At 36.8% G+C, this 15,291-nt stretch overlaps 3 protein-coding genes across 4 annotated transcripts in view; 2 read left to right on the plus strand and 1 right to left on the minus strand.

Annotated features, from left to right (window-relative positions):
* Nucleotides 1-15,291, minus strand: part of LOC135837960 (roundabout homolog 2-like) — a 638,803-nt gene that overhangs the window by 271,213 nt on the left and 352,299 nt on the right. The gene's annotated exons all lie outside the window — the stretch shown is intronic.
* Nucleotides 3,429-6,194, plus strand: LOC135837930 (uncharacterized). 2 transcript variants are annotated; one of them, XM_065353375.1, is made up of 2 exons: nt 3,429-3,824; nt 3,917-6,194. In XM_065353375.1, the coding sequence occupies exon 2, from the start codon at nt 3,953-3,955 to the stop codon at nt 6,026-6,028; it is 2,076 nt and encodes a 691-aa protein (XP_065209447.1). In that variant the 5' UTR covers nt 3,429-3,824; nt 3,917-3,952; the 3' UTR covers nt 6,029-6,194. The 2 variants fall into 2 exon arrangements, with proteins under 2 accessions (XP_065209447.1, XP_065209446.1); XM_065353374.1 differs by having other exon boundaries at nt 3,429-3,818.
* On the plus strand, nt 7,807-12,895 carry LOC135837931 (uncharacterized). Its single transcript, XM_065353376.1, has 2 exons — nt 7,807-8,211; nt 10,617-12,895. Exon 2 carries the CDS (start codon nt 10,651-10,653, stop codon nt 12,721-12,723), a length of 2,073 nt encoding a protein of 690 aa, XP_065209448.1. The 5' UTR covers nt 7,807-8,211; nt 10,617-10,650; the 3' UTR covers nt 12,724-12,895.

Here is a 15,291-nt window from a genome sequence, read left to right on the forward strand (position 1 = left end):
CCCAAAGCTTTCACTTTATCACCAATAATTGCCAATAAATCTCGTTCTATTGTTGAAAATTCTGAAAAGTTCACTTTTCTGTCAAAAATAATTGCTAAAAGAAATGTCTTTTGCTGCATAGAACTGTCTACGTCTTCTGGCCTTCTGCTAAAAATCAAAAAGTCTTACCTACTTTTTTCAAAAGTTCACCAAATCACGCCATTTTTCAGGGAAATGTAAAAAAATCCAGCCTTTCGGTATTGCCATTCTCGTTTAGATTAAAAACTGTATGACTAAAAATTCTCACAATTTTTGACTGAAACAGTCGACGTAGAGTCTCACATTTTTTTTTATCAAAAAGTTCTACAATTTTTTGCCAAAAAATGCGACCAAGTTTCTTTTTTTTTTTACCTGAATTTCCAACGGAGTCTCTGACAGTCCTGCAAAACCTGCTTTTGTCCTGATTTTTGGCGAAAATCGTGATTTTTTTTTCAAGAATCAAACTTAAAATTTTTAATTTATTTCCAGACAACCGGAGTTTTTTCGTTTAAAAAATTCTGCTGAGAGAGGGGAGGGGGGATGCTGAAAACGTAGCGAAAAAATCTCATAATGTTCAATTCAAAGACGTTTGAAAGAAGCGAAAAATTGACGTGTGAAATACTTCACTGTTTTCTTCCTCCTCCTCCTCACTTCTCCAAATGAAAGAAGTAGAGTTACATACCTAATAGTCCGGCATATGACAATAGGAGTAATTGCACCCCCCCCCCCCCCCCGCCGATCCTCCGGGACAACTTTTTTCTTAAAGGGGACATCCTAAGGAACATTTTAATGCAAAGTTGCCAAAAAAAAGTTGGCCTTACTTACAAAATGGCGGCCATTTTGATTGACAGGTCAGCCGAAATCGCAGATTTTGCGTTTTAACATAGGACTTGCACGAACTTTTTCAAACTTTACAAAGGTAGATCGAAAGATCATACAAAAATTTATCACCTGTCAAAATTTCAAGTGCTATAGTGGGTTTTTCGATTTTTGGTGAATTTTTTAAAATCGAATTTAGGCCAAAAATGAGGGAAAAAATCAAAATTTTACCAAATTGACCAAGAAAGCTGAAATTTGGGATATAGCCTATTTTCGACATGCCAAATCGATTGGAAGCGGTTTCAACCCGTTTTGAGCAGTTCTGGAGCCTCCAGCAGATTCTTGAAACTCGAAATTCCCACAAAATTCCATCAAATTGGAGTTTTAAAGCTGAAATTTATTCTAAAAACTAATTTCAATACGCTACGAAGTACTGCAGGTGAATTTCAAGTCGTTTTGGATCCTCCAGCGACTTTTTGAAAATTCCTGCAGCCGCCAGCAGATTTTTGAAACTTTAATTTTTCACAAAATTTCATCAAATGGAGATGGAAAGCTGAAATTTACTCTACACTCCAATTTTAACACGCTCTGAAAACGACTTCTGGTGGTTTTCAAAGTCATTCAAGAGCCTCCAACGATTTTTTTGAAAATTACTGGAGCCTCCAGCAGATTTTTGAAACTTTAAATTTTCACAAAATTTTATCAAACCAAGATGGAGAGTCGAAATTCATTCGGCAAACTAATTTCAATACGTTACGAAGTTGACTGCTGGTGAATTTCAAGTCGTTTTGGAGCCTCCAGCAACTTTTTGAAAGGTTGTATGACGTTTTTTTTGAAAAATTCAAATTTCCTAAGAGTAGCTGGAAGCTTTAAAACCATTTGAAACCACCATATAGTCTGCGAAGTAAATTTCAGCGTGCCAACTCCATTTTGATACAGTAGACTTCCGATTATCCGACGTAATCGGGGGGGGGGGGGGATAAAGTAGGTCGGATACCAAAAAAGTCGGATAATCCAACATGGATGTTTTTAGCGAAGAATGAAGCGCATGAGCTTGAGAAGACAATTTTTATTCAGAAAATCAAGTTTTGGCTCAAAACAGGAACAAAGAATCGAAAAAATTACGATCAAACAAAAATAATATAGGTACTTTTGTACATAAAAGACAATGAAATACTGACTGAAATTATAATTTTTTGAGATAGGTTTGATTGATTTCAAGGAAAATAACACCATTAGAATACAATATGCTGCACACTGCATTATTATTTACACTTCAAAATTAAAAATTAGGGTTTTTTTGGATTATCGGTAGGTCGGATAATGCGAGAAGTAAGTCGGATAAATTTGTACCGGATAACCCGAAAGTCGGATAATTCGGAGTCGGATAATTGGAAGTCTACTGTAAATTTATGTTGGGAAAATTTCAAGTTTCAAAAGTCTACTGGAGGCTCCAGTAATTTTCAAAACAGTCGCTGGAGGCCCTAAAATTACTTGAACCCACCTGAAGTCGTCTTCAGAGGGTGTTAAAATTGGAGTGTAGAGTAAATTTCAGCTTTCCATCTCCATTTGATGAAATTTTGTGAAAAATTAAAGTTTCAAAAATCTGCTGGAGGCTGCAGGAATTTTCAAAAAGTCGCTGGAGGGTCCAAAACGACTTTAAATTCACCTGCAGTACTTCGTAGCGTATTGAAATTAGTTTTTAGAATACATTTTAGCTTTACAACTACAATTTGATGGAATTTTGTGGGAATTTCGAGTTTCAAGAATCTGCTGGAGGCTCCAGAACTGCTCAAAACGGGTTGAAACCGTTTTCAATCGATTTAGCATGTCGAAAATAGGCTATATCCCAAATTTCAGCTTTCTTTTGGTCAATTTGGTTAAATTTTTGATTTTTTCCCTCATTTTTGGCCTAAATTCGATTTTCAAAAATTCACCAAAAATTGAAAAACCCACTATAGCACTTGAAATTTTGACAGGTGATGAATTTTTGCATGATCTTTCTATCTACCTTTGTAAAGTTTGAAAAAGTTCGTGCAAGTCCTATGTTAAAACGCAAAATCTGCGATTTCGCGCGCGGCTGACCTGTCAATCAAAATGGCCGCCATTTTGTAAGTAAGGCCAACTTTTTTTTGGCAACTTTGCATTAAAATGTTCCTTAGGATGTCCCTTTTAAGAAAAAAGTTGTCCGGGAGGATCGGGGGGGGGGGGGGGTGCGATTACTCCTATTGTCATATGCCGGACTATTCCCTGCCAAAAGTTCCAAAGTTCTGCTAAAATGCTGTTTTTTCAAATTGATATTGTGTTGGACACCTTGTCCAAAAAGTCTTTGTTTTTGCAAAAATTGTTCAAGTCTTGATCGAGTTTTTTTTTGTAATTTTTTCTGCATTCGAGATGTTTTGCTCGAGTTTTGTTACTTTTATCAGCTTGTTTGGTTACCTATCAAAGTAGCTTTTTTTTTTTTTTTTTTTTTTTTTTTTTTTTTTTTTTAGCAAAAATTAAGTACAACCTCTGGCTGATAAAATATGTATCTCAGAATTTGAGTGAAATTTCATGAAAATTGGGGAAATTCATAAACGTTATAGGAGCCAATCAAACTTATCGAATGGTTATCAATGTGGAATATTAAGTACCTAGTAGGTACAGGTATGTAGTTAGGTACTATCGAGATATCTGTAGCTAAATGCAGGCATATCGTATTTCAAACCAAACACGCAAAATTCTATCTCTTTATTATCTTCCTTTTTTCCCCTTCCGCGCGTCATATTTTCTTGCAACGGTGTAAGTGTAATTATTTTTTCTATGTGTGCTGGCCATTATCTCGCAGTTACTCGTAGCATGAGAATAAACATGCATTAAATGAACTCTACCCCTTTATGTTTTATGAAAACAAAAACACAGTGATTTTTTTATGCTATCGTTTTATTGATAGTGTAATTTGGAAGTTCTGTATTCACTTTACGGTCTTCATATTTTTTGAGGTAAGTGTAAGTACACAACAAATTGTAGTATGTATTTATATGAGTTGAATTCGCGCTAAATCGATCGCGATACTGATGAAAATTTCGACTTTCTTCAGTTGTTGCCGTTGTGAAGAATCGAATTTGTACAAGAAATGGGCATTAATCCGGCCAAACTACGTTCACTGGCTGCGAAATCTTCGTGTATACAATTGGTGTACGAATGGGCCAGCTGTGAAATGCCAGCAGTCGATATTTGGAAAAAGGAAGAAGACTACGGTACATGCCCGGATCACGAATGGTTCATTTGGCAACTGAACGAAATGCAACTACCCGGCAGCCCAGTGATCCCGAATTTGGTTCTCGACCAAATCGAATACCACATGACGTCGATTTTGAAGCAGGTTACCGACTGGATCTGTCACCATCATCGTAAAAATTTCTTCCACGATGATCCGGCGTCTGCTTTGAAACAATACCTGCTCAAACTGATTTGGAAACCAAATTGTACGATTGACTACGCAGCTACTGCCAAAAACGTGTTGGTTGGCTCGAATTTTAACGATATGGAGAAGTACAGATTCGCTTGTACGTATTGTTTTTCGGAGGAAGTATGCAATTTGAAAGATATGGCGGAGGTAACGATAGATTTGAGTTTCGAAGCAGAGCCTTTGCTGGTTTATTGGAGTAAATACTTGGCCAATCAGTTGGATACGATAAGTTTACCGGCGAACGATTCACTCGACGAGATCATGTTTGCTAAAGCTCTGAATGTATACGATCTTTGGCAGCCCATAAAGTACTTTTTTGAAAAATCGAACTCCGGCGCTAGATTATTGCAGTGTAAGAAGGTTTTGATGCACAAAGATGGAAAATATCAACAAGGACTACTGGCTGTACTGAACGAATGCGAAAAATGTTCGGTGTACCAGGCTAATCTGAAAGAAATCATTAAAAATTACATAAAGGTGAACAATCTCGAAGGTATTGTACGGATTTACGCCGAAATGAAGAGCGAGTTAAGTTTCGAGCATTTCGCTGTAATTATCGAAGAATTGGCCCGGTTGTCGGCGAATACTGGTCACTATTTCAATCCATTGACACGGTTACTAATGGAAATTTGGAACGATGCCAGCGACCAGTACAAACGCCGGGTAGTATCAACTGGTTTGCGAACCATTCTCGGCAACATATGGAGCTGGAGCTGGAGCCATTCGGTCAAGGCAGACGTAGACGATATCGACAATCCTTTGATGTTTATTCGTGCTTTGGCTGATGTGTACGAACCGCGAAATTTCCTCAAGGAGAATTTTTATTGGCTGGTACTGTGGCAATCGTTTACTTCTGTGCTCAAACTACTCGACGAATATCAATTCAGCGCCGAAGAGATCGAGGAATTAAAGAGAGATACTCGACGATCGGATACAATGAAATACATTTGTTCGGCAAATTTAAGGAGTGGCGATATTGAAGAATTTAACAGTATTGTATCGTTTTGTTACTCGGATGATGATGCGAGCAGAATCGCGTTTCAAAGGAAATTTTTAAGGGATCATTCGGACGATCTTAGTGATGGGTTGTGCCGCACCGATTGGAGAATAGTTCGCGAATTCGTCAACGACGTGTTTCGCGACACCGACGACGACGGATTCGTGTCTTCCTACACTACCAAACTAGTGGAACACGTTTTGGAGAAAGAAATGTTATTTCTGATGGATAGGATGTATGTAAAGATGTATCCAGAAGAAGCAAACAGTGTCGACGTGTTAAAATGTATCGAAGCTTTTGTGCCACACCAGCGCAAGTTATCTCGAGCAAAGAAGACATGCATCGACTCACTTTTCAAATGCCTTCATAATGATAGTTTTTTCGTTTTTAAGGAGACACAGGTCGAAAAAATGCTAATTTGGAGCTACGGAACTGACGAGACGGGTGTGGCTAAATTTAAAGAGAAAATCAACGTTTCGAAATGTTTCGTTAGTCAGTTGTATAAGTGCGACAAAGGAGACACTTTCAAAGCGACCGATTCTATGGAGGAATTTTTGCGCTGGTATTACCCCCTCGAAAATGAGAGGAAAGCTTTCAAATTGGAAATGATTCACTCGTACGGTAAATTTGAAGAGATCGGGAAAATGCTAAAACAGAGGAAGTATCGTCGACCTATGTTAAATTGGTTTTTTGAAAACGACGCCTGTAAAATAAACGAATTTATCACTAAAATATCCGGGTAGGTTTGTCAAAACGGTAGTCGATGGTTGAATTCTCGAATGTGTTGGTAATACTGTAATATGTTGTTTATTTTATCAATCATTCTAAAATCTTTGTTAAATAAGTAGGTACTTATGTATTTCAACCAATTCAGTTATCGTAATAAATTTGGCGAAGTGTTTGCTAAAAGTGTGTTTCATTTTTCAGATTTTTTCAACGAGTAAAACCATCCGAAATTCGGGCTTTCAAAAGCTAACAGAGTTTCAGTGAAGTTGAAATGACGTAAAAACGCTCGAAAATGATCAAAAATTGATGAAATTTAGCCATTGAAATTAAGCAAGTATCGTATGAAATGTTGTTTAGAAAAGAAAAAGATTTTTACGAATTGGACAAAAACTGCATCAATAAGGTAGGTATATAAATAGGTCTAAAGTATTAGCTACTTTTTTCTCCAAGAATTGTCCAAAAATCTCGCTGTCTTTTTCTAAAGTTGTCAAAAAGTTTCGCATTTGTTTACCAACAAGTTGCAAAAAAGCCTTCTTCTTGGACAAAATTGTGATTTTTTATCAAAAACTGCTGGAAGTCTTCACTTTTTTTTCTCAAAAAGATGTTTTCTTGTCGAGTTGTCGAAGTCTTGCTTTTTGCTGATAATTTCAAAAAAAGGTTCACATTTTCGCCAAAAATTGCTATAATACATACATACGTGCTTTTTGCTACATAAAATTGTTTACGTCTGGCTTTCTAAAATCTTTGGTTTTTTTTTTCATATTTTTTGTTGAGACCTGCTAAAATGCTGCGTTTTATTTTGAAATTTTGTTACACATTGCGAAAATTGTTGAATCTTGGTTGATTTTTTTGTAATTTTTTCGGCATTCGAAATTTTTATTGCTTAAGCTTCGTTACCTTTTTGAGCTTTCTTGATGTTGTTGTTGTTGTTTTTTTTTTTTTTTTTGGTAAAAGTTGAATACGAGCTCGTTGATAGATATCTCAGAATTTGAGTAAAATTTCATAAAAACTGCGCAAATTCATAAAAAGTAGGTATGCGAAAATTTGCCGAAACGTTTCGTTTTTTTGCCAAAAATCGCTTATAATTACGCTTTTTCGCAAAAAATCCAAAATACCTACTATTATTCTTTTTTCTCAAAAATTTTCCAAAAATTTCACATTTTTCAAGAAGTTGCTTAAATGGCTTGTCTGTTTCTAAAATGATTAAGGGCTCGCTTCTTCCCTGAGATTACCAAAAAGTGACATTTTTTTTACCAACAACTGGCAAAAAGGTCTTATTCTTCGACAAAAATTTTGATTTTTTTAAAGAACTGCTGGAAATCCTTTCTTATTTTTCTCAAAAAGTTCTGTTTTTTTTTTTTTTGCCAAATTGCGAATTTTGCTTTTTACCAGAAATTATCTATATGATCGAGTAGCTTTCACTTTTTCACCAATAATTGCGAGTAAATCTCATTTTTTTGCCGAAAATTTCGAAAAAGGTTCACTTTTTTGCCGAAGATGGCTAAAAGACATGCCTTTTACCTACAGTTTTGCTACACATAAAATAATTGTCTACGTTTGGGTTTCTGCCAAAAATCAAAAATTTTTACTTTTTTTCAAAAGGTTCCCTTATCATATCATTTTGCGAGAAATTGAAAAAAATTCCTGCCTTTCTTTGTTTTCAGTCTTCTTTTGGACATTGCCATAAACGGTACATAATGTCTCATTTTTTTATCAAAAAAGTTTCGAATTCATCCAATTTTTTGTCAAAAAATCCGACCAAGTATTTTTTTTTTTTTTTTTTTTTTGCCTGAGATTTCCAACAAGGTGTCTAACAGTGTTTTCTGTCGAGACGCTAGAGGAGACGAGAGAGGGATGACCAAGGAAGAACAGGGACAATAGAAAACAGGTTCCTCTAGAAAGCATTTTGTAAAAGGAACGAAGGCGCGAACTCCGCACCCCTTCCACAAGTCTTTTTGTGTTGCACCAGTGCAACTGTAAATAACCTATATTTTATTCTTTCGAGTTTCGATGTGTGCTGGCCATTATCTCGCAGTAGTCGGAGTCGCAGTTAGTTTGGAAACGTGCATGCATAAAACGCACTCTACTCATTTGTGTTTTTTGAAAACAAAAACAGACTGATTTTTTGTGATATCGTTTTATCGATGGTGTAATTTGGGCGTTTTGTATTCATTTTGTTGTGGTCTTCATATTTTTTGAGGTAAGTGTAGGTGCACATCAAATCGTAGTATCGTTTGTTTGTACAGTATGACACAAAAGTAGTTCTCGGTGGCTTTTATTTCTAACAAGGGAACCTCTTGAGGTGTCCGCCTCCGATTTGAACGGGACCGCGATTTTTGGAAAGAGCATAGTCTAAAAACCCCGAAACCAAATTTTCAGCTGCCCAAGTTCATTTTTCGATTTTTAGCGAATTTTTGAAAATTCAAAATTGACTGTTTTTGGGGATTTATGCATTTTTGTAAAAAGTACGTACTTGATTAGTAAAAATGGTCAAAATAAATCCCAAAACTAATATCAATTACCCAAATCCAAATTTCATCATTTCCAGCCATTCTGGAGCCTCCAGCGCGATTTTCAATTTCTCCTGAATTTCGAAATTTGCTCCAGAAGGCGTGAATAAGAAGTTCGGCAGCTGAAAATCGAGTTGTGTATTACACTCGACCTGTTTAACGAGTTTATCCACATTTGAGCCGATTTTGACAGTGATACCTCATCAGTGGTTTTTTGACCAGCTTTTTTCAAAATTAAAAAATCCAAAAAATCAAAAGTTTCCGTTTGTGTGAAAATTTTCGAAATTCACGCGAATCGCTATAAATTTTGTCCAAAACTAACCCTCCAAATCCAAATTTTCACAATTTCCAGCCATTCTGGAGCCTCCAGCGCGATTATCAATTTCTCCAGAATTTTGAATTTGCTCCAAAAGTGGTTTTTTGACCAGCTTTTTTCAAAATCAAAAAATCAAGTTTACTCCCAAAATTGGCTCAAATGTAGATAAACTCGTTGAACACGTCGAGTATAATACACAACTCGATTTTTAGCTGCCCAACTGCATATTCACGCCTTCTGGAGCAAATTCAAAATTCTGGAGAAATTGAAAATCGCGCTGGAGGCTTCAGAACGCCTGGAAATTGTAAAATTTGGATTTGGGGGGATAGTTTTGGACGAAATACAGCGATTCGCGCGAATTTCAAAAACTTCCAAGCAAACGGGAAACTTTTGATTTTTTGGATTTTTCAATTTTGAAAAAAGCTGGTCAAATGGCCACTCTTGAGGTGTCACTCTCAAAATCGGCTCAAATGTGGATAAACTCGTTAAACAGGTCGAGTGTATTACACAACTCGATTTTTAGCTACCCAACCTTATATTCACGCCTTCTGGAGCAAATTCAAAATTCTGGAGAAATTGAAAAATCGCGCTGGAGGTTCCAGAATGGCTGGAAATGGTGGAATTTGAATTTGGGTAATTAATATTAGTTTTGGGACTTATTTTGACCATTTTTATTGATCAAGTACGTACTTTTTTTTAAAAAAAGCATAAATCGCCAAAAACAGTCAATTTTGAATTTTCAAAAATTTGCCAAAAATCGAAAAATGAACTTGGGCAGCTGAAAATTCGGTTTTGGGGGTTTTAAAACATGCTCTTTCCAAAAATCGCGGTCCCGTTCAAATCGGATGGTGACACCTCAAGAGGTTCCCTTGTAAAAGGAAAGAGCTAGCGAGATGAATGAAGCGGCGTCAAGTTGGGAAAAGTATGTGCTTTCAAAAACAACCATGAAAATGTCAGGCCCATACACAGGGTGTCCACAAATTGATAAACCGGTTTACTCGAAAAATTCAAACTGGTTTTTATTGGCGCAATGTATGTATTCTACACACTTGGGCGACAAAAACGTGATTTGAATTTTTCTGAAACCGGTTCATTAATTTGCAACCAGTTAACAAAAAATACCCAAAAATTGTACACAGAGAAAAAAGCTTGAAACAAGAGTTGTACTGCGTGAAAAATTACACAATTCTGTCTAATCACATTTTGAAACCGGTTCATTGGTTCGCATTTAGCAACCAGTTTTTGACAATCACCTAAAAATTGGAGATAGAGAAAAAAGCTTGAAACCATTTGAAACAAAAGTTGTAGAGCGTGAAAACATGAATCATTTTCGCTGCTCGGATTTTGAAACCGGTTCACTAATTTGCAACCAGTCATAAAAATTACCTAAAAATTGGAGATCGAGAGAAAAGCTTAAAACGAAAGTTTTTGAGCGTGAAAAATTGAACAATTTTTGCTGATCGGATTTTGAAAACGGTTCATCAATTTGGGGGGCAGTTTTGGAAATGTACCCAAAAATTGTAGATAGTGTAAAAACCTTGAAACAAAAGTTGTACCTACAGTGTGGAAAATTGAACCATTTTCGCAAATCAGATTTTGAAACCAGTTCATTAATTTGCAGCTAGCCATCGAAGTTACCTGGTTACAAATTAATTAGCCATTTTGAAAGGTAAAGCCACCGAGCACTACTTAGTGTCATACTGCAGTTATACCTAATAAAATATGAGCGAAATTCGCGCAAAATCGATTGATACTGATGACAATTTTGACTTTCTTTAGTTTGTTACCGTCGTGAAGAATCAAGTTCGTAAAAATGGACCCTAAACCGACGGAATTACGTTCACTGGCCGCGAAATCTTCATGTATACAATTGCTGTACGATTGGGCCAGCTGTGAAACATCAGCAGTCGATATTTGGAAAAAGGAAGAAGACTACGGTACATGCCCAGATCACGAATGGATCATTTGGCAACTGAACGAAATGCAGCTACCCGGCAGTCCAGTGATCCCGAATTTGGTTCTCGACCAAATCGAATACCATATGACGTCGATTTTGCAACAGGTTACTGACTGGATCTGTCACCATCATCGTAAAAATTTCTTCCACGATGAACCAGCATCTCCGTTGAAAGAATACCTGCTTAAATTGATTTGGAAACCGGATCGATCCATCGACTACGCAGCTACTGCCAAAAACGTGTTGGCTGGCTCGAATTTTAACCCTATGGAGAAGTACAGATTCGCTTGTACGTATTGTTTTTCGGAGGATGTGCAGAATTTGAAAGATATGGCTGAGGTAACGATAGATTTGAGTTTCGAAGCAGAGCCTTTGCTGGTTTATTGGAGTGAATACTTGGCCAATCAGTTGGATACGATAACTTTACCGGCGAACGATTCAATCGACGAGATCATGTTTACTAAAGCTCTAAATGAATATGATCTTTGGCAGCCCATAAAGTACTTTTTCGAAAAATCGAACTCCGGCGCTAGATTATTGCAGTGTAAGAACGTTTTGGTGCACAAAGATGGAAAATATCAACAAGAACTACTGGCTGTACTGAATGAATGCGAAAAAAGTTCAGTGTACCAGGCTAATCTGAAAGAAATCATTAAAAATTACTTAAAGGTGAAAAATGTCGAAGGTATTCGACGTATTTACGCCGAATTGAAAGGCAAATTGTGTTTCAAGGATTTCGCTCTAATTATCGAAGAATTGGTCCAGTTGTCGGGGAATACTGGTCACCGTATCAATGAATTGACGCGATTACTAATGGAAATTTGGAACGATGCCAGCGACCAGTATAAACGCCGGGTAGTATCAACTGGCTTGCGAACCATTCTCGGCAACATATGGAGCTGGAGCTGGAGTCATTCGGTCGAAGCAGACGTAGACGATATCGACAATCCTTTGGCGTTTATTCGTGCATTGGCTGAAGTGTACGAACCGCGAAATTTCCTCAAGGCGAATTTTGGGTGGCTGGTACTCTGGCAATCGTTTACTTCTATGGTCAAACTACTCGACAAATACCCGTTTCTATTCAGTGCCGAAGATCTTGAGGACTTGAAGAAGGATACTCGACAATCGGTCGATAGAATGAGATTCGTTTGTTCGGCAAATTTGAGGAGTGGCGATTTTGATGAAATTAGCAGTTTTGTATCGTTTTGTTACTCGGATGATAACGCGAGCAGAATCGCGTATCTGAAAAGCTTATTGGTAGATTGTATGGACGATCTTAGTTATGGGTTGTGGCGCGTCGATTGGAGAATAGTTTACGAATTCGTCAAGAACGTGTTTCGCGACACCGACGACGGATTCGCGTCTTCCTACACTACCAAACTGATGCAACACGTTTTAGAGAAAAATATGATATTTGTGATGGAAATGATGTGTCAAGAAGGAGCAAACAGCGTCGACATCTTAAAATGTATCGAAGCTTTCGTGCCACACCAAGACGATTTATCTCGTGCAAAGGAGACCTGCATCGACTCACTTTTCGATTATCTTCATAATAGTTATCATCCCATTTTTAAGGAGACTCGGGTCGATGAAATGCTGGTTTGGTGCTACGGAAGTGAGACAGGTGTTGCTCAATTTAAAGAGGAAATCGACGTTTCGAGATGTTTCATTAAGCAGTTCGATAGCTGCGTCGAAGGAGACAGTTTCAAAGCGACTGATTCTATGGAGGAATTTTTGCACTGGTGTTATCCCCTCGATGATGAAAGGAAAGCTTTTAAATTGAAAATGATTTACTCGTACGGTGAAGATTACTCGTATAGGATTGGGATATCGCTAAAAAAGAGAAAGTATCGTCGACGTATGTTGAATTGGTTTTTTGAAAACGACGCCTATAAAATAAAGGAGTTTATCACTAAAATATACGTGTAGGTTTGTTGAAACGGTTGTTGATGGATGAATTTTTGTATTTGTTAATAGTAATGATTGTAATGTGTAGGTTTATTTTCTAAATCGATTTTAAATATGTACATAGGTAGATATATTACATATTTATTTTAACCAATTCAATTACCTATCGTAATAAATTTTGGTGAGTTGTTTGCTATAGAAGTGTGCTTCCTTTTTCAGAATTTTCCAATGAATAGATAAAGTACAGACGTGGACAGACAGATGACAGATCCATTAATTTAAGAATTTGTCACCTAAAATGAGCGATATTTTTTGACAATTTTTTTTTCCTTTCGATGCTTGTAAACCAATTGTTTTGTTTTGGTGTTGGAAACTGAATAGAAATTCTCCCAATTCAAGTACATACCATTTTTACTAACTGCGTACCTACCTAACTAGATTTGGCATGATGTTTGGGGAATGTTCCAGTTGTGACTTTTAGTTGCTTGGTTACTCGACTGGAATCATGATGAGTTACGAAAAATAATAACTATATATACAAGAATGCCTGAGCTTTTTTAGAACTTTCAGCTGTCAGCTTCTCATACCTCTAAAGCACAAATGAATAAATTTCACACTTCATTTGTAATTAATTTGGCTAGCGACTAGCGTGTAATTTTGGTATAATGATGCTATTTACTCGACGAAGACATTGGGCCAATCGTAAGGGAATCATGATTACTTACGAAAAATAATAACTGTATATACAAGAATGCCTGAGTTTCTTCAGAACTTTAAGCTGTAAGCTGCTCATATCTCTAAAGCACATCTGTATAAATTTTACATATCATTCGTAATTAATTTGGATAGTAAAATTTCTATATGATGATGCAACTTCCTCCACTATACAAGATTGGGCACAACATAAAGAATCATGATTAGTTACGATAATTATAAACTATAAATACAAGAATGCTTGAGCTTTTTCAGAACTTTAAGCTGCCAGCTACTCTGACCTCTAAAGCACATCTGTATAAATTTCACACATCATTCGTAATCAATATGGATAGTGAAATTTCTGTATGAGAATGTTGTGCTCAATATTGTAGAAGAAGAAGCTGCATCATCGTACAGAAATTTCACTATCCAAATTGATTACGAATGCTGTGTGAAATTTATTCATTTGTGCTTTAGAGGTATGAGAAGCTGACAGCTGAAAGTTCTAAAAAAGCTCAGGCATTCTTGTATACAGGGGTCGGCATAAGTTAGTATTCCGATTTGCACAAACGAAATTTTTTTCAAATAAAAATGAATTTTTTTTCTGTAGTGACATAGCGGGGAATGAAACTATTATATAGACACTGCACCTGGGCCCTCCGGGTAAGACATCCAACTGCAGGCAACGGGGAAGAGGGACGGTAGTAAAATCTTGTGTCATGCCAATTTCTCCCGCTGTATGCTTTTGGCTGCGCTGTACTTCAATCTGCAGGCAACGGGGAAAAGGGAGGGTTGTGTAGTCTGGAAGGAACTCCTGGCTGCGCGCGCAGTCATGAGTACCTCGCGTAACTACACAACCCTCCCTTTTCCCTGTTGCCTGCAGAATTGAAGTACAGCGCAGCCAAAAGCATACAGCGGGATAAATTGGCATGACACACGTAATTCAGCCAATATGGCCGCTAGTTGGATGTCTTCCCGCAGGTCCAGTGTCTATAAACTATTATTACCAAAATGTTGGTGGGACTTCCACGAACACAATGCACTACCTACAAGACCTTCCATCTACTCATTACACACAACAGGGCCGGTGTTAAAAAGAACGCATCCGTTTTTGAATATGAATACTAACTTATGCCGACCCCTGTATATAGTTATTATTTTTCGTAACTCATCATGATTCCAGTTGAGTAACCTGCATCATTGTACAAAAATTTCACTTCACTCAAATTACAAATGATGTGTGAAATTTATTCTGATGAGCTTTAGATATTTGTGCAACTGAAAGTAAAAAGTCCTAAAAAAGCTGAGGCATGTTTGTATACACATTTTATAATTTTCATACTTTTTACTTCGAGTAAAGTGTATTCTCATATGCGGTACTTGATGTACTCGTGTCTCATGTTTTAGCCACTTTTACGAAACCAGTTAATCAAAAAATGAAAAAATCGCTCTGTACCCCCCTGCGTATACCCTTTGTGATTATATTTTGTGAAAGCATATTAACAAATTCATAAAATTAAAAATGGAGGACATTGGCCCGTATTTTACCACAACTTTTTCATATTTATGCCCCACTAAAAATGGGATGGGACTCATCAAGGATTTGCTTTCAATAATCAGGTGTGTGGAATGTGATTATATAAGATTACCTCAAATTTGGGCCAATTGAGTATTTTGCTTTTTCGTAATTTACAAAAAAATGAAAAAATTGACCCCTCATTTACGAAATAGTTTTGAGGGGCAGGGGGGCATACAACACATTGAAGTGATATTCATTGTAAGTCCTATTCAATAAATCAATAGCATTTTTTTGAATCACTTCCAGTTTAGTTTGGGCCTTTAAGGGTTAAAGGCAACTGCATTGAGTCCTCTTTTTTTTTTTTGTAAAACTCA

Source organism: Planococcus citri, chromosome 2 (genome assembly GCF_950023065.1).
Source record: "Planococcus citri chromosome 2, ihPlaCitr1.1, whole genome shotgun sequence".
Lineage (NCBI taxonomy): Eukaryota > Metazoa > Arthropoda > Insecta > Hemiptera > Pseudococcidae > Planococcus > Planococcus citri.

Excerpts from the sequence above, each read along its gene's own strand:
- LOC135837930 (XM_065353375.1), top strand. The coding sequence starts at position 3,953 with ATGGGCATTAATCCGGCCAAACTACGTTCACTGGCTGCGAAATCTTCG.
- LOC135837931 (XM_065353376.1), top strand. The coding sequence starts at position 10,651 with ATGGACCCTAAACCGACGGAATTACGTTCACTGGCCGCGAAATCTTCA.